The sequence below is a fragment of the Trachemys scripta genome, chromosome 1 (genome assembly GCF_013100865.1).
Source record: "Trachemys scripta elegans isolate TJP31775 chromosome 1, CAS_Tse_1.0, whole genome shotgun sequence".
In the NCBI taxonomy this organism is placed as follows: domain Eukaryota; kingdom Metazoa; phylum Chordata; order Testudines; family Emydidae; genus Trachemys; species Trachemys scripta.
This window is the reverse complement of record NC_048298.1, coordinates 118,811,522-118,835,462: the sequence shown is the minus strand read 5'-3', so window position 1 is coordinate 118,835,462 and position 23,941 is coordinate 118,811,522. Positions and strand designations below refer to the sequence as shown.

The 23,941-nt window shown below is 40.5% G+C and overlaps 2 protein-coding genes across 3 annotated transcripts in view; one reads left to right on the top strand and one right to left on the bottom strand.

Moving 5' to 3' along the window:
- The window catches only part of TM7SF3 (transmembrane 7 superfamily member 3), a 33,464-nt gene extending 30,329 nt beyond the window's left edge, over positions 1-3,135 (top strand). The window contains exon 12 of the mRNA XM_034783039.1: positions 586-3,135. Within this exon, the coding sequence (XP_034638930.1) occupies positions 586-848 (263 nt within the window). The 3' untranslated portion in view covers positions 849-3,135. The remainder of the gene's footprint in view (positions 1-585) is intronic.
- Positions 3,136-6,523: 3,388 nt separating this feature from the next.
- On the bottom strand, positions 6,524-23,839 carry FGFR1OP2 (FGFR1 oncogene partner 2). 2 transcript variants are annotated; one of them, XM_034783016.1, is made up of 6 exons: positions 23,649-23,839; positions 19,178-19,314; positions 17,199-17,316; positions 15,728-15,870; positions 12,471-12,584; positions 6,524-9,252 (listed from the first exon to the last, which is right to left on the bottom strand). In XM_034783016.1, the coding sequence occupies exons 1-6, from the start codon at positions 23,650-23,652 to the stop codon at positions 9,115-9,117; spliced, it is 654 nt and encodes a 217-aa protein (XP_034638907.1). In that variant the 5' UTR covers positions 23,653-23,839; the 3' UTR covers positions 6,524-9,114. The 2 variants fall into 2 exon arrangements, with proteins under 2 accessions (XP_034638907.1, XP_034638916.1); XM_034783025.1 differs by lacking the exon at positions 23,649-23,839 and adding an exon at positions 20,918-20,982.
- Positions 23,840-23,941: the final 102 nt, after the last annotated feature.

Sequence of the window (23,941 nt, the reverse complement as noted above, 5' to 3'; positions counted from 1 at the left end):
GATAGGCTGAAGTACATGGCTTCCAGATGCAACTAAAGGCTCTGGGCTTCTGTAAAATCCCAAATTCCAATCCGATTTTAAGAGAGGCTAACTTTTACCCAGTGTGAATCCTGTAACAAATGCCTGGATCGTGCCAAGGCGAAGGTGTCCATTTAATGATTAAGAACTGGTTTTGGAAACTTTCTCCCCACATGCTAATCTTCACTTAAAAAAAAAAAAAAATCTTAATCACCACAACACGCTTGAGACAAATCCCCCATTTATAGATGTAGAAACGGAGTTTAAGTGAGTTGCCCAGAGTTGTATTTAAAAAATAGTGAGGCAAAGCTGGAGTTGTAAGTTTTTAACTCAGTCCTGTACTTCAACGACAAGAGCCCCCTCTCCCTCTACAAACATACTGTTGTAGTAGGTATCCAGCCCTGTATTTTCCATTCCCCTCTGACAGTTTGCTCTAAGCCATGTCAGTATGCAAATCAACATCTAAATCTGAGCCTGACCTTCCCCCCACAAAAGCAACGTCGCTGGAGTGGGAAAATCCCTTCCTTCTGATACTGTTTGAATGAATGGCTTCCTATTCCCCTATAGATATAATCATCTTGGCAGTATGGGGGATGCTGGCAGTTGGTGGAATAATGGTGCAGCTTCGCCGAGAGAGACGTGAGATACCCTTCCCACCACACCCTTATCGTATCTGGAAGCGAGAAAGGGAGCGCAGGATTACTAACATCCTGGATCCTAGCCACCACATCCCTCCCCTGAGAGAGAGGATCCATAACAAACTGTCGCAGATCAAGGAGCTCTTCCGAAAAGAGCAGCCAGCTGGGGAAAGAACTCCATTGCTTCTGTAATTAACCAAATGGTGCACATTGATAGCTATTCAAAAGGGCTCTAAGCATCTAAACTGAGGTGGTGATGACCAGCATCTGTCCAGCAATGCTGACGTGGTGTTCTTATGACCTAATCCCGCTTAACAAAGCTACAGTGTATGCCGGACGTTGAAGACAAACCTTTATCTAGCTGATACGCTGAATGCTGTCCTGTGCTCTTTCTCAGTGGCCCATTTGTCCTGCTGTAAAAACTTCTGGTTCCTGCAGAGACCTTGCACTAAGGGTGGAGTATATTTGAGTGCAATGACTAAGGTGTTTCTCTTTGTGAGTCTTGTGTTTGTTGGAAATGTTTAGGTATGTGAAGTCTAAAAACAAAAGCCTGAGAAGGTAACTTGTGATTTAAATATGTGCAATGTCAAAACTCTTCCCTTGTATCTTGTAACGGATTTTCAAGAGACCACCTTGATTCTCACCAGACATGAGCATCCTATGCTGAACATACAAGGGAAGAAATACTAAAGACAGACTAGATATTGAAGTATCCTAACTGCAGTGTCTTCACAACTATTAAACCTTCAATATTGGTACGAAACCTACATCTCTGAACACAGTAATGGTTTTTAATAGGTCTATTACTGAACCATCACAAACTGTACTTGTGTTTTAATTGCACTGGATTAATATTTGTATTCCTGTGTGTTCAGCAACTGGACTCTGCCTCAGAGATAGAATAAGAAGGCTCCTTTTCACCCTCCCTTTTAAACTATCTGTGGGGTGGGATGATGTCCTTTCGGTACCAAGCTGCTTGTCTGGTCTCTGCTTGAAGAGTTGCCCTGAGAACTACAAGAAGCAGTGAGGCAAAGCTGGAGTTGTAAATTGTAAGAGATGATCGAACACAAGAGAGTCCCCTCCCTTGCTTTAGCTTCCCTAATTGCTTTTTTGAGCTAGGAACACCTAAGGGCTAATGACCTCCTTGTTTCGGCTACTGTACTTTGTAATAGCTTTGGTTCCTGAGAATTGATTGTTAGCTCTTCATAGAAGAATAACCTCAAATTCAGCACTTCTGTATTTAAATTCAGATTTTTTTTGAGCTTGCTCAAAACACTAACCCTGCCTCTTAATCTGTGCTTTTCCCTCCCCTCCCCTTTTGGGTTGAGGATGGGAACAGTATACTGTAGGTAAAGCATCAACCTGAAGCCTTGGTGGTTGATAATACATACACTTCTCTGACACTCCAGTTAGCACACTGTGTGTGAAAGGAGTTACCAGACCACCCTTCATATTCCCGAGAGCTAGTGTCCTTTTCTTTTTAATCACTGCTGGAGAAGTGAACAAGAGTGGCTTAGTTTGGATCACTCAGTAAAACCACAAATCCAAGCTTTCCTCCAGCTCCTTCTCCCCGGCCTCCAAATGCAGTCCTTTCCCTTGCGTGTGTATGTGGTGATAAAGTCCATACCTCCCAAGTCCTGATCTAGCTTATTCAGGCAGTTGTACCTCCTTCCTCTTCCCTCATCACCCCCACTTGTATACCTCTAACTCCTAGGCAGCAAACAGCATTGACCTCTCTTGCTTTGTTGTAATGCTCTTCAACTTTGTATTAGAACAACCACTAACAAATAGTAAAATACTAAACTTACCAGTGCAACTTGATGGCTAAACTGAAATTCTTTCAATATGGGATACCACCTTGAATTACAAAGTGGTAAAAGAATCGAGGTTTTTTAACTATAGCTTTTGAAAGCTGCAAAACATCTGATGGCATGAGTGGACCACAACCTTAACAACAAGAAGAAGCCTTCCCTTGAAATCTTGATACTTCAGACCATTTTAATACTACTTAAGCTAATTTTTAAAATGTTCATTATGGGGTGAAAATTAGTAAAGATGTGGCATAGTTTCACAGTTTCTTCAAAGGCTGATTTAACTTAATCTTAAATCAGTCATTCATTTTGGGAGCTAAAACACAAGGGCCAGATTATAGCATAGCTCAAATTAAATCAATAGAACTATGTTGACTTACACCAGTTGAAGATATGGTCCTGAACATGCTGTCTTTCAAGTGTCTCAAGGAAAACCTGTTTCTCATCATCTACTGGACTGATGCTCACTGACTATCTTTTATAGCACTGATGATACTGAGTAACTTTGCCACATCCGATGGCCACAGTAGCAAACACTTAACTTGGATATGAAACTACCCTTATATATGTTTACCTTGTTTTTATAATTGCCATGATTAACATTGTGAAAGAGAAAATATGAGTTGCATTTGTTCCTATCTTTTATAATAAAGATTTTTTTAAAAGAGTACATGGAATTGAAGTCTGCTCTTGTAGAGGGTTTTACCACCTTTTGTACAAACATGATCAAAACCAATCTGCGGAAACACCTTTTCTGTTCTGTAAGTCTCTTGTGGAGACATTCAAAAGGTGAGTATGGAGGCTTCATTTTATCTTTTGTACAGTAAAATCTTGAGTTCCCATCTGAGATCTGGGCCACACTGTGCTCAGAGTCCCTGTCGCAAAGAGCTTACACCATAATCAAAGATTTGGAGAGAGAAAACTATAGCCATATTTTACACATTGAGGAAATTGATTAAGCAACTTGTCCAAGGTCACACAGGAAAATATTGGCAGGGATGGGAATGAAAATCAGATCTCCTGTGTCCCAGTCACAGCCTTAACTGTGACCATCCTCTTGAATTTTGAACAAAGCTTTTTCTAATCCACTTGAGTGCTCTGAGAAATGTCCTTTTGCAGTGGTTTTTGTAACTCTACCCTCAGCACTGCTCCATGTTTTCCAGCATTGATCCCTATGCCTACTTATGAATTCATGTAATGACTTGTGAAAGATTAACATGACACCAAGCTCCCCTTCTAAAACAAAGCCCACATGCCCTGACCCTAGACACTTAATGAAGCACTGCAGCTGTAACAACACTAGTGTAGTCAATTACCAGCACCAAACTCTTACTGTGCTATGACAGAACTTTTTAGCAACCAGGACGTGAGTTACAAGAAGGTTTCTTGTCTGACTTACTTTTTAAGGGATAGCTGTGGCATGGCCAGTATCCTACCTCCTTTAATCATTAGGACTACTAGTTTTGGGTGAGAGAAAATGGGCCCTGTCCATTTTCCACAATGTGGGCCAGAGAGCAAGGGTCAGATTCTCCATGGAGTGGGCTCTTTGTCAATTTAATGTGAGATGATCACTATAATGCACATCGGTTTGTAAAGCACTCTAAGATAGTTATAAATGTCAGCCAGTGGGAACAGTACTGATTGTTGTGGGGATGGTTGTATTCAGGGCCCTGGGGCTGTGAAATTGTTCCAGAATCTGTTTTTATTCAAGAATCTTTAGTTCTTATAGCTGTGGGCTAATACTGAAAGCATAAACAGAATGTAAACTCAACTAGTGTATACAGTCAACCTGAAACAAAAGCTCAGACATGAATTAGCCTATTTTTTTTAAATGGTTAAGTGACAGGTTTCAGAACTATTTCATGCATCATTTTCAAAAAAACATGTAGCTATCTATCTATCCCAGCCTTCTCTCCCCCCCACCCCCCCCTTGCAGCTCTCAGGCCCTCCAATTTCCTACTGCCACCCCTAATGCATTTAGGTATTATCAATGCAAAATCTACAATGTAGTGAAGACAAGATGGAGACAGCATGAGATTGAATTTGAAACTAGAGAGGCTACTGTACTGACCAACTCCATATTTAGTTCAATAACACCTCCAAGTTCTAAAACTGCTTGAAATAAGTTTTAGAACTTAAATCCAGTAAAGGACATGGTCAAGCAATTAAAAAAAATTAATTGTACTGTTAATAAAATACCATTTAAATATTTTTGGATGTTTTCTACATTTTCAAATATATTGATTTCAATTATAACACAATACAAAGTGTACAGTGCTCACTTTATATTTTTGATTAAATATTTGTACTGTGTAAAACAAGTATTTTTCAATTCACCTAATAGAAGTACAGCAGTGCAATCTCTATCATGAAAATTGAATTTACAAATGTAGAACTATGTACAAAAAAAAGCATGGTTTTATATTTGAATGTAAAACTTTACAGCCTACAAGTCCACTCAGACCTACTTCTTGTTCAGCCAATTGCTCAAACATGTTTGTTTACATTTGCAGAAGATAATGCTGCCTACTTCTTGTTTACAATATCACCTGAAAGTGAGAACAGGCATTCACATGGCACTGTTGTAGCCAGTGTCAAGATATTTATATGCCAGATGCACTAAAGATTCCCATGTCTCTTCATGCTTGAACCACCATTCCAGAGGACATGTGTCCTTGCTGATGATGATTTCTTCCTGATAAATCTAAAGCAGTGAGGCCTGATGCATGTCAATTTTCATCATTTGACTCAGATGCCACCAGCAGAAGGTTGATTTTCTCTTTTGGTGTTCTGTAGTTTCCACATTAGTGTGTTGCTCTTTTAAGACTTCTGAAAGCATGTTCTACACCTTGTCCTGCTCAGACTTTGGAAGGCACTTCAGATTCTTAAACCTTGCGTCAAGTGCTATAGCTATCTTCAGAAATCTCACATTGGTACCTTCTTTGTATTTTGTCAAATCTGCTGTGAAAGTATTCTTAAAATGAATATGTGCTAGGTCATCATCTGAAACTGCTCTACATGAAATATATGGTAGAATGTGAGTAAAACAGAGCAGGAGACATACAATTCTTCTCCAGGGAGTTCGGTCACCAATTATTTAATGTGTGTGTTTTTTTTTTGTTTTTTTTTTAAATGCATGTCATCCACATGGAAGCATGACCTCTGGAATGGGGGCTGAAGCATGAAGGGGCATATGAATGTTCAGCATATCTGGCACACACATACCTTGCAATTGTGGCTACAAAAGTGCTATGCAAACACCTGCTCTCACTTTCAGCTGACATTGTAAATAAGAAGCAGGCAGCATTGTCTCCCATAAATGTAAACAAATGCATTTCTTAGTGATTGGCTGAACAAGAAGTAGGACTGATTGGACTTGTCAGCTCTGAAGTTTTACATCTTTGAGTGCAGTTATGTAACTTGTATGAGATGAATTGAAATACTTGCACTTGTAAAAATAAATAGTATTAGTGAGAACTTACACTTTATTCTGTGTTGTAACTGAAGTCAATATTTGAAAATGTAGAAAACATCCACTATAACACTGATTAAAACCAATTTTTTTAATCAATTACATTTTAGTTAATTGTGTGAATTAACTGCAATTAATCCACAGCTCTAGTAATCACCCAACTTTCTATTATATATGAGTTAATATTCATAGAAGTAGCAACCTGAATGCTGCTTTAAATTTATTTTTAAACCCTGAAGGAAAAGTCAAAATTTAAGAAAAATGAAATTTTTGTAAAGTGTTCTGTATGAGCAAAGTGCTGTAATACTTGGTTTGAAAGCTGCATGACAACCTTTAAAAGTGACTAGGCAGTTACTTGTCCAAACTGACCAGAATCTACAGAGATTAAGTGAAAAGTACATTTGATTTTCAAATTTTAGTTCCTTGTCACTTTACAAGAAAACATGCCTCCTTAACATTTCAAGGAAGTTCAGGGAAGGCTACGACCCCACCAATTGGACATCTTTTCTATAAATATAAAATACTAAGCATGCTAACTAGCAAAATGTACCATTCAAGAATGTTGCTTTAATCATTAAGCCATCTACATTTTCAGTCATCTTTATTCATAAAATAAATTTACTGTACAATACACATTCCCAGCCATATGTTCACTTCAAGCATCTGCATTACAAAAATAGTGGGTATGTGATGCAAAGTAGTCACTCCACACAACGTGAAATATATTTAAAACCCTAAAATTGAGTTTGTTTTGGGGATGGATGGGGAGAAATATCAATACATGTAGGTGAAAACTAGGAATAGATAAATTAAAATCGCATTTTGTATTTACAAAGAAGCACTAATCAAGCATTGTTTCATAATAGAGCAACCTTAAGGAATTGCCACAGACTAACAGCTTCCTCTGTTATACAAGCTAGGAAATTACATTTTAAAAAATATAAAATGTGTTCAAGATAAAATTTAAGATGTCTTTGGACACCAGTCAGTAATGGCTAAAGGGAAATTGTCATTTTTACAGCTCTCAAACGGAAATAAAATCTTTCCAAGGCTGATGCAATAAAGAGGCATTCTATAACATGCAGTTTTTTCTAAGTTCCTAAACCAAAAGATAGGATGCTCATTGTGTAGTTACTGTCAAGAAACCGAACAAGTGATCTTTTCAATCATTTTTATGAACTTATTTTGTAAAAAGCAAGATTCCTTGGAAAGTTTGGAGAACTTGATCCACAGTTGTCTGAGTTCTCATCATTACAATGCCTTTTATCACTTCCATAGGAGCAGTTCAGTTATTCCAATGACTAACTTGCATATTTACAATCTTCACCAAGCAAGTTCATACAGATTAAGTCAAATATTAAAAGTAATTAATCTTTTGCTTCAAGGGAGGGGAAGTTACTATGTGAATTATAGTGGGAATTAGTAGCATCTCTACCAATGGTTCAATCAGTAACTTTATAAACCCAAGTTTTTCCACAGGCTAATAATTCAGTCTTAGACATTTATACCATGATACATTTTAGCCTATAAGGGCTCAAAGAGTTTTGGGTTTTTTTAATTTGAAAAAAATATTGGTTTACATTTACAGTATTTAATCTGATTTATCAAATGAAGCTTGAGTAGCAGAGCAATAGGATTCAAACAACTTTTGCTATGTGAAAGTTTGAGCTGCCAAAGGATTCAGATTTGGCTAGTGCTTGTGTGTATAACAATTTTTGGTGAAGGCTTTTACTATACATATTTGAAGATTTACTTTAAATTATGAATTGTTTTAGATCCTTTACATATTATTTTGTCTGGCAAGCCACACACATCAATTGAGGGTTTTTAACCTCCTTTTCTTATTCAGGGAAGCAATTTGTCAAATTTACACTCAAAAAGGACAAAAAGCAATGCAAGAGTTATTTCCTCAGCTTTTCACTTCACAGTTATATATTGCAGCACATGTAGCCCATCTAGTCTGATTCCAACAGTTAATTGAGAAGTGCCAACTTTTCATTTCTGCATTTGCCTCAGGACTTAAAGAACTGGCCCTATTTTGCTCAGTGAAGCATGTTAAAAGCACAACTCAATCTATAAATGGAGTTGAAGCAAACTTTAAAAACATTTTTAGTACCTCATGAAAGTGAGGGATTAATAGCACTATTAGAGCCTGCTAGAGTGCCAACTTCCTCTAATGGTTCTTTCAGTATACCTTATTTCAGCTACTTCAGTTTGGGTGTCTCCCAACTGCAGCTTCCCAAGTTGTGATGAACAAACATCAAATTACAGACTAGAAACAGACCAATCTAGTCCTCTACAGTTTTGAAACAAAAGTCTGAACCCTTTCCCCTCTCTAAAGGTGACTGGCTATATAAAGAACTGAGCAAGATGGGAGCAGCTCTTTTAATGTTACTGAAACAATTTAAAAATAGATTCAGTATCTGCAAAATACTTTAACAGAATATTTAGAACTGCACATACGTATGAGCAGAACATACTGTGGATACCTACAGAAAGTACCTTCTAATAAATATTATTTACAAGTTGGTTTACAGCTGAGTGCTGATAAAGATTAACAGCATTAGGAATAACAAGACGTGTCATTTTAAATTAGCTATTTCTTGTCATACCAAGTGCAAGTGATGATCATATTTTGAACAGGGATTCTTCAGGAGGTCTGTGTTTCCACAGACTTCAACCAGGAATTGGATTAGGCCCTTAGTATTACCAATTCCTCTTGTGAAAGGTAGTTTTGACTATAAAATCTGTTAAAAGAAAAACAGCAACATGGATAGTACATAGGGTCTACCTGTAACTTTAACTACTCTTGGCCAAGGAGACTGATTTCAAGTGTCATGTTATTTAGGAAGGTGTCCTTTTTATGATCAGTTGCTTATACACATTTTCTATATGTGAATGTTTAGCTTGTCATTTGTTTTGAATGGATTAATACAAAATCTCCAATTCCACAACTGCATTGAGAAGCAATTTCCTACAAGAGTTAGGTCTATGGCAATCAACTAATCTGGTGCTAAAAACCTTGTACTGTACACTGTATAAAGCATTAACCTGAAGTCTGATTTAAGATAGAGGAGCTTTCTGGTGCCCTATTCAGTAACAAATGCTTGACAAGTGAACCCTGATACCCTAAGCTGTTAAATGTGCAACAAAGTTTGCTGACTTCACAGAATCTTCAGCTCTTCCTCAGGCTCAGATCACTGCTCGTTACTAATGCTGACAGAGATGTACTCTCCGATACATCTTCTTTCTTGAGATTCAGGAATGATTCTCTGGTGATCTGAAGGATTTCCCTCAGGCCATTGTTTTCTTGCTAGAACATGCCAAAATAAAAAAAAAAAGAGACACTTAAAATAATTCCCAGTGGAAATCTAGACAAAGAAAATGAAAATAAGATCTATTTGGAGAGGAGATTAATTGTTTGGGATGGAAGAGGAAGAAAGTAGTCTTACATTAACCTGTGATTTGAGAGGGAGGGAGTATTTAGGAATTCTATTTTTTGTTGTACTGAACAGATATCTTCAGTATCAAGAAAAGCGTTCAAAGGAAGATGATAACTTATTTTTTTTAAACAAAGCTTAAATTTAAGCTAAGATTTTTCCCCCCTCACCCCCAATGGCAAAACACTTATTTAAAACATTTCTCTGTGGCAAAGCATTGTGCAAGCACATAACCAGAAAGCTGCACTGCCTACCCTAAACATTCAAAAAGCAATCCCAAAAATATTTTTAAAAAATCTTTTTTAAGACAAAGACATGCATGTGGGTTGGAGGCTATTTGCCTTCTGGTTTCTGAACCTTCAGGATACACTCCTGTCACATTTTTAAAGCTTTTGTCTACAACCATGAGGGCTAAAAATTTAATTGTTTAAAAATGAAAGCTGAAACCCTCAATCATTTCTCTAGGAGCTGGAACTTTACATACAACATCCTATTGCAGGACTCATGATAAAAAAAAATCACAAGAGTTGGAAACGGAGCAAAACTGACTAGTCTTATTGTCCAAATAGAGTAGAATGCAAACAGGCGCATAAAAATAAATTAGATCAAGCTAATTCAATAACATTACATTTTGATAATTTTGTCATGAGATGAGGTTGTTTTGGGTGGCACTAATATGATGGGAACAACAGGATCGGAAAATTTACATAGAACAGAAGCGGAGACTGAAAACCAAGAATGCAAAGCATCCTTTGCCATGCGGGATAAAAATGGCAATAAGAGTAGAGAAGATTAAGCTTTCTTCTTCAAAATTACTGGCTTTGCAGACTTCATGGTTAGAGGTGATGAATGTTGAAAATAGTTATTTGAATGGTTCATACAGATCTTTAATTAAGCTGAATAGCACAGCATTCTGTAAAGGGCGCAAAGAGGCGCCACTGATAAGGCTCTCTCTAGTCTGGACACTGTTGCAGAGAATATAGCATCTAAGGAGACAGATTAGAAGTCAAGGTAGACAACTGGAGCCAAGGAAAATATTTGGACAAGTGTCTCTCAGAATCTAGTGAATGCCCAGAACTTTATGCTCTGGATCCCCTGGGGTGTGTTAAGCTTCTGGAGCCTGAGTGGAGTTCAGCCATTGCCCCAATTTCAGGGCATCTCTCTTCTAACTGGCACCCCTTCTGAGTGTGAACCCACTATCCAGCCACCTACCCCTTCTTAGCTCAGCACTGACTCCCCTGCACTTAAACCCACCCCTTTCCCAGAATGCCACCCAAAAGGTGTGAAGCCTCCAGTTTACAGTGCAGCAGTTGTGATGCATACACACTTACAGTTTACACTTTGTACAGTCTAACACAGGAGTGGGCAATAATTTTTGCAGGAGGGCCACTTCACTAATTTTGGTAAGTAGTCACAGGCCACAGGTTTCTACTATATTAATGGAGGGAGTGCGGGGTCTGGGAGGGAGTTTGGTTGTAGGACCTGGGATGGGGGTTGGAATGCAGGAGAGGGTATGAGGTTCAGGCTCTGGCCAGGAGACGCTTACCACAGGTGGCTCCCAGCTGGTGGCGCAGCAGGACTCAGGCAGGCTGCCCACATGCCATGGCCCCACGCTGCTCCTGGAAGCGGCTGCGGCCAGCTGCTGCTGGCACATTTCCATGCACTGCCCACACTCGCAAGCACCACCCCTACAGCTCCCATTGACCAGTTTCCAGCCAATGGGAGCTGTGAGGACGGCCTTGGGGGTGGGGGCAGCGCACAGAGATATGCCAGCAGCAGCCAGCCGCTTCCAGGAGTGGCATGGGGCCACGGCAGGCATGCAGCCTGCCTGAGCTCCCCACTGCGCCGCGGGACTTTTAGCGGCCCGGACTCAGAGATCACGAGGAGGCCGGACAGAAATGTTAGTCATGGCGAGCTGGAAAGTAATGTTAGACGGGCCGGATCTGGCCCACGGGCCGTATTTTGCCCACCCCATGTCCAACACCTTTATCCTCTTTCATACTTAATCCTGCAAAGCACAGGAGAAAACAGACCATGGAAAATAATAAGACATCTTAACAACAATCTCTCTCACTAGCTCACCTTTCTGTTGGAAGTGGTTAAAGAATAATCTGTGTTCTGCAAGGTGGGCAGGGTATCCCCTGCCTCATGCATGCTGTTACAAGGAAAGACTGCAGAAAACAGCCCCCAAGCAGAGACTAACCTGTGGTCTTTTAAGACCTTCACCATCTGTCAGGTGACACTCACGCCAGCTTCCCTATATGAGCACAAAGTCACTTCCCACCTGCTATAGCAGTTCTTCAGGGACCAGTCTCTTGTCTAGAGTGACTAGATTTCCAGTGAGTGGGTACTTGAGACAACTACTCTCTATTTTTGTTTTGCCACCAGCCTTTGGAATTTGCAACCCTACGTGGACGCAGACAGACCACAGAGAAAGCAAAAGGCTGCATTTTCAAAATAAAGAGTTTGCAGCCTGACACAAATATAGGCTTCATAATCTCAGACAATTCATAAACTGAACAGGCATATTCCCAATTTATCATACCACGATAGCAACAAGGAATTTCACAGTGGCCAAGTAGTGCAACTAGAAGAATAAATAGAGGGGAAAAAGGGAGAGGGGGGACAAGGAAAAGGAAATAACGTATTAAAGGCTAATTCCACTGACATAAGAGCTGAGCATGGTCCCAATGCACTCAATTAAGCCTAGGCATAATATGTAGATAGTATGTAGCCCAATTCTCATATAAACACTTATTTCAGCAACTCTACACTTCAAGTACTTGCTTCTGTCACTATGACTAAAAGTGAATAGAGAGAGGAGATGGGCCAAGCAAAATAAACATGTTTAATGCCAAAAAAGGGATGTAGATTAAAAAAATAGATATATAATAGGTGGTCAAATAAAGAGATAGCTTTAAGTTTGAGCAAACCCTTGTAATGTTGAGCAAGAGAGCATTTCAAAGCTAGAAAGTTCCTCTGCTTTAAAAATACATGCTACATTGTAATTTTATTTCAAAATATGATAACACTTTAGCGGTGGGAAGAGAAAATCTTGTGGCTGCCATAGCTTCTTTGATGGAATACTTACTTCAAGCTGAAAAATACGCTCCTGCTCTTTGCAACCCTGCTGCTCATCAATTTCAATGGCTCTTCTCATTACTGCTGCCATTTCTGTAATTTGGTCCACATGCACTTGTAGCTCCTAAACCATAAGTGAAATAAAAAGCTTTACCAATATATTCTTTCCTACATTAATAAAAGTGAGCATTAACTGCATTTTAACTATTGTGCCAACTATCAGAAGTTTGAATTCTACAATAATTTAGATCTAGCAGTAAAAAAAGCCCCACAACATTCACTAATATTACTGTGACATAATTTATCCAGTAAACTTTTAAAAGAAGAAAGTTATCTTAGCAAAAGGCTTCTTCTTCAGTCTCATGCCTGTGGAAGTCTGGATCAAGCTTGCTACAGTATCACCAAAACTGACCACATAATCCCTACAGAGGTAATAATGATTTCTTTGCTCTTGTTCATCCCTGACTGTCCTTGCAGTACTACTACTTCCATCTCTGTTTGTGGGATGGTTCAGACAACTTGTAGTTTTTATGAGGTGTCCTTCATCTATGTTTGCACTTTAATCAATCTTTGTTATCTTGCCTGCCCACTAAAAGACACATCTGTTCTTTGGTCAAAATTTTCTATTTTACACCTCACCTGAAAGATTAGTCCCCCATTGTCATCTCCCCCCACCATGCTGGGGAACTGATTCTACACCAAGCCAGAGGAATGCATGTCACCCATATACCTACACCATTTTCTGCATCTATTGATTTTGACGTATTCCATTTAAACTCTGCTTTGCTTAGTATATCTGATGACATCAAAACAGTATGGCTACACTAAAGTCATTCAATAGCATCTGAAAGCCAAATATTAGTTAAACAACAAAGCTCAAACGATTCCCCAAAACAAAGGAATTCCTTGTATATCCCAGGAGGGTTTATATTAAAATAAAGGTGAAATCAAAAGCATTGTAACTATTTAAGAAGTTGAAATAATGTTTAGGCTTTAATAAGTAAGTTACAAAGTTAATTCCATCTTTAGCTTGCCCCATTGTGCCTACGTATTGCAGAGGCTTGAAAAAGCCCATGATCTTGCCTGAGCTTCAGGACATCTGCTACAAGAGATTTGGAATTTTCTTTTTTTGGTGGGGGTCACAACAATAATATTCTTCTATTGTTTACTATTTTCAAAAAGGTAAAGTAAAACTAAATAAGATCGGGGGGGGGGGGGACCCAATTTTAAAATGTACATTCTGATTTGCTGCCAACTGCCTCCTCTCCAGTCCATAATTAAGTGCTTCATGGACATGTTGAGCTGCACTGATGAAAAGGAGTCCTTCAGGGTTGTTACAAGGACACATTTCAATCTCTAGTTTAGAGTCATTACAATGTTAATATGGATGTAAACTTTAATTTTAAAGTATTACAAAAAAAGTTAAAAGGTGTGCTGTAACCAGTGTTTGAGTTGCAATAGCTCTGTTGTTTGAAGTACTTGGTTGTTTTAAAAGTTACCATATGGCACTATCCACAGTAAGGATCAAGTGCCTGCAAAATAAATGTTTTTTTTTTAAATGGTCAAACCAGTTTTTAGGAAGTTTAAGATTAAACTGTTCATAGCAGGAAACTGCATGACAAGTTTAAGTTCAGAGCATATTTCTAAAGCATATTTAGACCAGTTTTCACTACTTAACACCATACAGATATTTTTCTGGTATATATGATACTGGTATAAATATTTTCAAATTTCTGTTTGAAAAAAAATTCAATTGCAGAAAGCAATGTGGAAAACTTCAGTAGACAAGCGCCAACAGTTGCCACTTGGTAGAACAGCGTTCACTGGTAAAGCAAGATTAATTCCTTGGACACAAAATTTGGAGTAATTATATTCTTAATACCCATAAGAGATAGATGCTTTTAGACTGCACTTCAAGATTATCCAACATTACTAACTATACAGACTAGTAAGAAGTACAAATGGTGAAATTCCAGGCATCTAGACACATTAAAGTCTCCCCAACAGACATACCAAATGGGATTGAGTTGGACCAAAAAGATCAAAAGGGCCCTGAAATGTCTCTGCTAAAATAATACTTTCCCCAAACAAAATACTCTTGGGATAAATCAGAGGGAGATGTATAGTTTCCTTGCTTAGGACTTAAACTGTTACTGAAACAAAGGCAGTTTCTTTGAATGCTTCTTCTTCATACTTTTCTAGACACAAACTCACTTTATAGTACCTACATTTTTTTAACTCCTAATGTATCTATCAATGTACATTCTATTTGAAATTCTCTCTTCCACAGAGGGAGTTTTTCTGATTTTTAACCCAAAAGGTTAACAGGAAACTCCAAGTAGACGTGAACTGGGGGAATATCCCACTGTTTTCTTCTCAGCATTTATCTGTGAAGTTACTTAGTTTATTGTGCCATCTTACAAATACAATTTAAATACATGTATTAATTACTTTAAAAAGATGAATTGAACATTGTCACCTTCTGGCAAAGCCTATTAAAAAAGTGAAGAACCAAAATAACATCGGTTAGCTTTGACTAGGAGCTGAATAGCCTCACACTTACATATATATCCCACTGATGGCAGGTTAGAAAAACATTGCCTTTTAGTAACCCTTTACTCTTCTAGCTTTCCAGGATCATCAAGCAGCTCACCCAATATGGACAACTTCCAGATCCACTCAGACATCCTACAATGCACTGGTTACTCCATAGCATCTCTGATTAGTGCTGAAACAGGAAGCCTGCCTGAAGGGGTGGGAGAAGAGAAGAAATATAAGCCTGGTTATTCAATATTCAGAAGGTTCTCTCGAGTTTTTTCAAAACTAGTTTAATACCTTCAGAAAAGCGGTTGAATATTGAATAAAACAAGGCTTACCTTATTGACCCAGCACTGATCACAGAAGCCATTAAAGTCACAAGTGCATGCTGGAGCACTGAACTGATCTAAATTATTACTGGAGACTATGATAGCCAAAAGTCCAATATGGCACAGCTGCCTCTCCCTTCCCCCCAACCCAGGTCTACAAGAGGAAAAAGAGAATTATGGAAAGGTAGTAATGAAATGCTCTTTGATAAATGCCTAAACACACATCACAAGCATCTAGTAAGATTGATCTGTTAGTCTGAACAAGCTTCCTGTCCATGTTTAAGTAGGCTATGCTATAAAACTTGGGAATTGCTAATGCACTTTCTAATATAAAATGACATTTGCTCAATTATCTTATTATATTGACAATGACTACAAGTTAGAGTTTTAAAAAAATTACCTTGGAATGTTGCTCTTTTAACTTCGTTATTATACCTGGATCGTCCTTTTTGCTGGCCATGAGCAGCCTAAACATCTGCTCTCTGTATTTGCTCATTATGAGTTCCAAAGCAGACTGATGTTCTTCGAGAGATGTACGTAGTTCTACCAAAACAATTAAAAATTGCTTCAAGACTTGCATGCAGAAATACTTCATTTGAGAAAACTAATACAAGCTCTTAGACACCACCAAACAAAGTCTGCATAGCGCTTGCGCTAAGAAGTTCTCCCACAGCCAGAACCTATAGAGTCCCTTTATGCTACTCCAGCCCTTTTAACTGGAGTCAAGCGGTCAGAGAAAAAAGAGTGAGGATCTCACTCGTAGTGCTCCACTTAAAACACCCAGTGCAGAGTCCATCTGGAAGTTACTTAGGTTACTGTTTTGATCTGTAACTCTGCAGAGTTTGTCTGACTTTAAACATGAGCAAAACTTTGTTTTGAGATACAATATTTTGTGATTCTTCAGTATATAGCACCAGCAGTTAATTTTCCCAAAACAAAGCTTTTCTGCACCAAGGGCTCAAAGCAATTAACCATTACAAAATTAATAAAGGGAGTGCAATTGTACTTAGTAAGCAGGGCTGATCTTTGAGTTTCTAGTGCCGTACAGAAGGGTAGATAACTTCCTATGTCAGACAAGAGAATGGTGAATATGAATCTGTAAGTGCCCCCTTGTTTAGAGTACCCCAAAATCATCAAGTCAGAAGATATTTCATTAGACTAATTTTTTTAAAAGAAATAGAAGCCTCCCCTGTACATAAATAAGTTATTTTCTTAACAGTTAACATATACAGATAGACATATTCTGTATAGTAACAGTGAATAATAGTCAAGTCACAGGATAAATAAGAGCTATAAGACCTATAGAAAATTACCAGCAAAACTACATTTTAAAAATCTCAAAGGAAAAATAGTATGCCTGAATTGTTTTTTTGTTCACCATTGTAATAAAGATGCCAAATCTCCAAATGTCTACACAACCAGTGTATATGACTGATTATACTAGAACAGCAGTTCTCAAACTGTGGGTCATGACCCCAAAGTGGGTCACGACCCCATTTTAATGGTGTCACCAGGGCTGGCTTAGACCCGGGACTGAAGCCAAAGCCTGAGGGCTTTAGCCTGCGTGGTGGGGCTCAGGTTACAGGCCCCTGCCCCAGGGCTGAATCCCTTGGGCTTCAGCTTTGATCCTCCTGCCTGGAGCAATGGGGCTTGGGCTTCGGTCCCCCCTCCTCAGGCCGTGTAGTAATTTTTGTTGTCGGAAGGGGGTCGTGGTGCTATGAAGTTTGAGAACCCCTGTACTAGAAGAATTTAAGATTAGAAGAAAAATTTCTTAGGATATGATCCTACATCCATTGAAGTCAATGACAAAACTCCCACTAATTTCAATGGAGCAGGATCAGATCCTTAAAGAAGAAAATATTAAGCTTCACCTTTATTTTCCTGTTGCAGTTCTCTGATCTGCCTGTTTTCCTGCTGGATACCCATTACTAATGTAGATCGAGGCCGATGTCTTGCTACCTCATTAAGCTCTTGAATTTCTTCTTGGTACTAGTAGAATTAAACAGATTTAAAAAACACTTGTGTAAATGAAGGCAAGCAGGTGTATTAGTCCTGACTGACTATTTCAAAGTTAGAATCTGACCAATATTAAATAGCCCTTTTGATACACTACATATTATTAATTAACAATCATTTAAAGACCATTAACAATAGGGCTACCATATGTCCGGATTTCCCCAGACATGTCTGGCTTTTAGATCTATAAATAGCTGTCCGGGGGGATTTCTAAAAATGTCCGGGATTTCCCCCCGGTTGGCTATTTATAGATCGAAAAGTGGCGCCGCTCAGCAGCCAAAGCCCCTTCTTGGCTCCCTCCATCCCCTCCAGCCTTAGCGCGCCCCTGGCCCCGCAGCTGTCTTCCCCCTCCTCTGAATGCTCCGCCCCCCTGTTCCTCCCCCTCACCTGCTTCCCGCGAACCAGATCTTCGCAGGAATTCTGAAAAGAAGCAGGGGCAGACGGGCAGCAGCAGGTAAGCTGGGGTGGGAGGGACGCGAGGAGGAGGGCTCCAGGGAGGCGCGGCGCAGCCCAGTCCAGCCCTGCCGAGCACCTCCGGCCCCGGCCGGCCCCAGCAGCTCTGGCGTGGCCCGGCTTGGGCCCCGGGGCACTGGCCCCAGTTCCGGCCGAGCGGCACCAGCCAAGCACCCCCGGCCCCAGCAGCTCCGGTTCCAGCCGAGCGCACCGGCCCTAACCCCAGTGGGTCCTGTCAGGGGGCATGGGAGTCCCGGGGGTCTGTCTGGGGGCGGGGGTGTGAATATGGGGTGGGGGTGTGGATAAGAGTCAGGGCAGTCAGGGGACAGGTAGGGTCCTAGGGGAGCAGTTAGGGTGGGGGGTTCTCAGGAGGGAGCAGTCAGGGGACAAGGGAGGCTTAGATAGGGGGTGGGGTCCTAGGGGGCAATTAGTGGCAGGGGTCCCAGGAAGGGGTAATCAGGGGACAAGGAGCGGGGGGGGTGGGGGTTCTGAGGAGGGCAGTCAGGGGGTGGGAAGTGGGAGGGAGTGGATGGGGGCAGGGGCGGGGCTCCCCCCCCGCCGTGTCCTCTTTTTTGATTGTGCAAATATGGTAACCCTAATTAACAAGAGCTAACTTTTAACAAATAATCTTATGTCTGAAGGTTCTGCTGACCATTATAATTCCCCTGAGATGCCACATTTACTTCACAACTTTAAATAAAGATAACACATTTATTAGTTTTTCTACTTTACTGAAATTGTTAACATGACAGGATGGGTCTCCCAAACATGGATACCACAGAGCCTTTATCACCACCAACCCACCCACAGAATCTAGTAATATCGATTGGTTAATATAACAGCAGAAAGGAAATTTTTACCCACTCAAAATAAGCTGAACAGGCTACTTTGTCACAGAAGAAAATCTAAAGATGAGATGAGAATACTCATGCAAGGGAAAACGAGAGATTGTTCTTATGTAAGTCTCTATACAAAAATTTATTAGCTGAGATGTGCAAAATTAAGCAAAAATATTAAGCTACTTTTAATTACTTAATAGAAGAGCAGCACATGGACACTGAAAGTGCCATAATAAATCATAAAACCCAATCCTACAGACACCGGACCATGCTTAACTTTAAGCATGTACATGTTTGCAGGAGGGGGTAATAGTAACCGACAAGTAATTGTTTGTAGAATCATAATTACTAGAGACAAGAGACCTATTGGATCATAGATTTCATCCCAATCCCCATGAGATCGCCAGAGGAGGTCCTGGATATTAAACAGATAATGCACTATACTGTAGGAGTCGAGAATATTTAAACCAGTTTTAAATAGCGATGTCTGAAGGGTTTTCAAAGTGTCTTTTTAAGTGAGTAAGCAAAATGGGAAAACAAACCTGCTTCATCGCTTCCACCCGCTTGTTGAGAGCTGTAGTCTGTTCAATAAGAGCTTCTGCTGCGTTGTCATGTTCTCTTAGTCGCTCTACTAGTGCTTTAGCATCAGCTAGGGCTTTCTCAATTGTGCAACTCATTTCTAAAAAAATAAATTTAATTATTTCCAAGACAAGGACAATTTATCATGCATCTGTATCACCACCATGTCATACCTCAAACACATCAAATGTTTTTTCATTAACTCAGAAGCAGTCAGATACAGTCTTTCCCTCATCCCCAAATAAGGAGAAACATCTGCACATTGCAGGAACTATTTTCTCCTGGGGAACAAGGAAACTCTGCATCCCTCATGGAACCCTGAGGCCCCCATTTCCTTCACCACCTTTAATCCCCCAAATTCACTACAGCCAAGAGCTGAAACTTTTGCAATTACAAAAAGTTATGTCACATTAACTGAAATTAAAGACACCTAATTAAAGGCTATCAAAAAATACAGGAATAGCACTTTCCCCCTTTATTTACACTTCAACCAGATTACTGCAGCTAATTTCCTGGCAATCTTAATATTGGAACACTATGTTCAAAGGACATCCAGAGAGTTCTGTTTCTGAGACTTAAATTTATCCCATAAAATTCAGTAAGACAGGGCAGAGATGGAACCATAGGTTATTCGCTATTCTGAAAGTGGAATAGCTGGAATTTAATATGGAACGAGAAGGAAAACTAGAGCAAAGAAAAGAGGGGCAGATGTGTTCAGAGCATAAAGGGAAAGGTGATGCTGGCACCTTCATTTTGGACTATTGTTTTGGCTCGTTCCTCCAGAAGGTATTGCAGCAGTCAATGTGAGACATGAGGACCAACTTCTTGCAAAGAAGGATAAGCAGGAAGGATAGAATTCTGGAGGAGTTGAAGGGACAGTGGTGTGACTTGCAATAGCCTTTTTGGGAAGTGTATATGAAAAGAGGAAAATCAAAAATTATTTCTAAATTTGGTTACTGAAGAGATCATGGTGTTGAAGCTAAATAAATAAATAAATAAAGTTGTGTCATTCCCCCCATATATTTTAAGGTCCCAGTGATGTATTTGAGAGAGGGGAAATCTAGAACTGATGCTGAAAGGCTAGGAATAAAGGTACATTTTTATGAATCTTGAGTGTTGAGGTGACCACTAAATGGGCAAGAGGATATCAACCAGGGAAAAATTTGGAGGTCCAGAATAGATTATTTTTATCTATGTCTAAAAACGGCTCCAGCTACCACTGCATGCAGTATACTTTCCTCACGTCAAAATATGGACTTTTTAACTGAACTGAGTAACGCATCAATTTAGGACACAAAATGAACATACGGAAATCAATTAAAACTTCATGATCTAACATTACAGCCACTGTGACCAGGCCCTCTCTCTGGCTAAGGTAGCAAAACTATATATATTGAAAAACATTGGCCTTATGAGATTTTATACCCTTAGTCTTGGTACTCAGATTATATTTGGTTTCTTATTTGGAGATTTTGATGCAATCTCTTCAGTCATTTTTGAGTTCAGAGTATGGAGGAAAACCCACACACTTCTTCCATTAAAAAAAACCTGCTCATGCTTTTGAGCAGTAAAAAGAGCTACAGTAAAAAGACAGCAAGAGTTTGAAACTTGGCATAATAGTAGCCCTCAATGAAGAGTAGGGATTTTATTTGCCTTGGGGAAAATTATAAACTATTAAAATAATAACTCCTGAGCATGCTTACCGAACACTTGCCAAGGGGGAGATTTTCAAAAGCACAAGAGATCATTTAGGTGCCAAACTTCCCTGAAAAAGTCAATAAGAGTTGGGAGCTTAACTCCCTTAAGCCCCTTTAAAAAAATCACAGCCAAGATTTTAAGCAGATCCTAATGAAGCCCCTATTTCACTACTGATTATTGTGACAGACTAGTCCAGGGTGTGCTGGTTAAGAGGGAGAATGGTTCAATGAATCAAACATTTACACGTGAAGCAAAATCATCCCCGTTCCTGCCTTACTACGATCAGGAGGGGGAAAAAAGGGAGAATAATTTTATGATTGCTCAACAGTGTTCCAGCATTTTAAGAATATGATGCAAATCTAATTCTGCAAAGATTTTGATATCTATTTAAATTACACAGCAGCTTTAATTTGATTAATCTGACCGGAGACTCCCTCTCTGCCCTGAATACAACATGTAATATACAAACATGTTTACTTTTGTATTTATGTAAAGGTAGCCAGGTGCCTTTTCAGGGATCCCAGGGTAGAGAATGGAAAAAAGCTAGTTTATTCAGCAAGTAAGCTTCACTTAAAAACTGGCAGATGCAGGCTGGCTGTAAATGGCTTTTAACACTACAAACATTTACAGGAAATGAGTGCATCTTTAACAGTTAATCTTGTGGGTTAATCTTTTTCATTTGCAGTACCTAGCCAAGTTCTTCAGAATTGTGTGTGTTACCAGATACAATCAGATTGATTTGTTTTGTCTTAATCGGGCTGATATTAGTTTTTTTTTAATGAATATTAATGGAGAGTTGGCTCATATGTTTTTTCCCCCCCACTTCCAATCTGTATTCTTGTTCTTTCTAGGGGAGAACACTTACAACAACAAACACAAAAAGTTTGGCCACACAGGCTGGCAAAACTGTGATAGAAGCAAGGTTAGCCAGAACCATATTTAGATAGTTTAAAAATTGTTCTTTAATTTATTTTCCAGCCCAGGTGTGAATGGAGCCTCACACCTTACCGTAGAAACATTTTTTGCAGTCTATATTGGAGCTTATATATCCTTAACTTTGATTTGTCTACACCATTACTGGACTTTTCAGTGCTGACGCACCTTTCTAGGCAAATAATCAATTTTGCCCTTCCTACATTGCAGTAAAAAGCCTCTTTGTAGCAGAACCAGCAAGGTTCTGAATTACAGTGAATGACTCAAGAAAGCCTGTGAAATGAAACCATACATCCTGCATAAACATAGCTCTGGGGGACTTCTTGTGCACAGCTGACATTTAGGGGCAAGTCCAGGAGAAATACAGCAACATATGTCCCACCAAAAATAGTGGGAGCCCAGGTGGTGCAGAAGATACTCCCAGTTCTGATGTTAGTGGGAGCAATTTGTAATGCCATGTGTGTAAAACAGCTGAAAGTGCCTGAGAAAGTAAAAATTGGACAGTAACAGACTGAACCTGGTTCAGATTCCAAACATAGTGAACTTTCAACTATACTTGTAGCTGCTTCCATCACGTCACACTGACTGTACATTCATTTTAGTTTTCAGAGTGACACACAGACGGACATTCTTGGAACCACAAGCCAGGAACCAACTAGGCTGGGCACTGTACAATCATAAAAAAAAAAAAAAAAAAAAGGATAATCCCTACACCAGAGAGTTTATGAGACTTTCTACTCAGCAGTTTGGGTTGTGCTTTGGAAAAATCATTTTTAACTTGAGCAGAGATGTGACCAGTCTATCTACAGAGTTGGGAATACATCACTGAATCTATATATCTGGAAGGTTTTCTTTGCAACCATTAGGGCAATAAACTTAACACTTACAATCTTAGATTCTATAACAACTGTAGCCTCCCTCCTCCCCCAAGGAAATGCATCTAAATGGCAAGTGGATATGTCAAGCCAGGCCTTTTCACGGATTTCAGAAATGTCAGGGTTAGCACAGAGCAAGATCAACAGCTCTGACAGCACAGCAATACAGCCACCTACACGCTCACTTCTTGCCACTTCCTGTCGTTAACTAATTACTTTGAATCTTATCAAACTCAGTTGCCTTAAAAACATACTAAACCCCACACACACACAACCTTCCTGTGTCTTTCTGCCTTTCTCCATCTCTGCTAAAAACCTCTCTGCCCGGTTTGTTTCTCTTAATTTCTCTCCCTTTTGATGATTAATTTTCTAACACGGAACAGTTTTACCATACGGAGCTTGGGCAAAGAGGCAAAGGCACGTCTGGGCGAGCACTGCACGCAACCTCCCATGTAAAACACAGAGCGAGCAGCATCCATCCCCCGTTGTACATTTATCACGCAAATCCCTCCGCGCCTGACGGCAAAACAGTTAAGCGATGCCGCGGTGTGTTTGGGACCGTAGCCGCAGGGGGGGGGGTGCGGGGGTGCTTGGCCAGGGCGGGCTGCCCCAGCCTGACGTCGGCAGGAGAACGGCCCTAGCTGCCACACAGGCGCGTGCCCGACAGGGCTGTTTGGGTGCCGCAGCGGCGCGCGCCGGGCGGCACAGGAAGGCGGGCGGCAGCGCCCGATAGTGTTACCTCACGGCAGCGGCACGTATCGCGATAGCAAGGGCGCTCGCGGGTGGACGAGGCCGACTCTGGCTAACGTTCCGCGGGCACGGCCACAGGCGCCCGAACGGCACAAACGCCTCCTCCCCCGGCAGAGCACAGCGCCCCCAGCCCCGCTCCCTGGAGCCCTCCCCCGGCGTCAGGGGGGCCCCGACTCACTCATAGCCGGTGGCTCCGGCAGCGCTAGGCGCCGGGAGCGGGCGGAGGCCGCCGCTTCAAATCGCGGCGAGTGCGGGGGGAGACGCCAGGCCGAGGAGAGACCCCATGAGGGGGAGGGGAGCGAGACACTCCACAACCGCAGCTACCCGCCGGGGAGAAGAGGCTGGTGGGACCAGAGACCAGATATCGCGAGACTTCCAGCCCGTTCCACCTGCTCGGCTTGTGGTAAAGTGCCACAGTCAAATATCGCGAGAGTGTCAGTTTCTCTTGCGAGCCCCTTGGGAAGTGCCGCG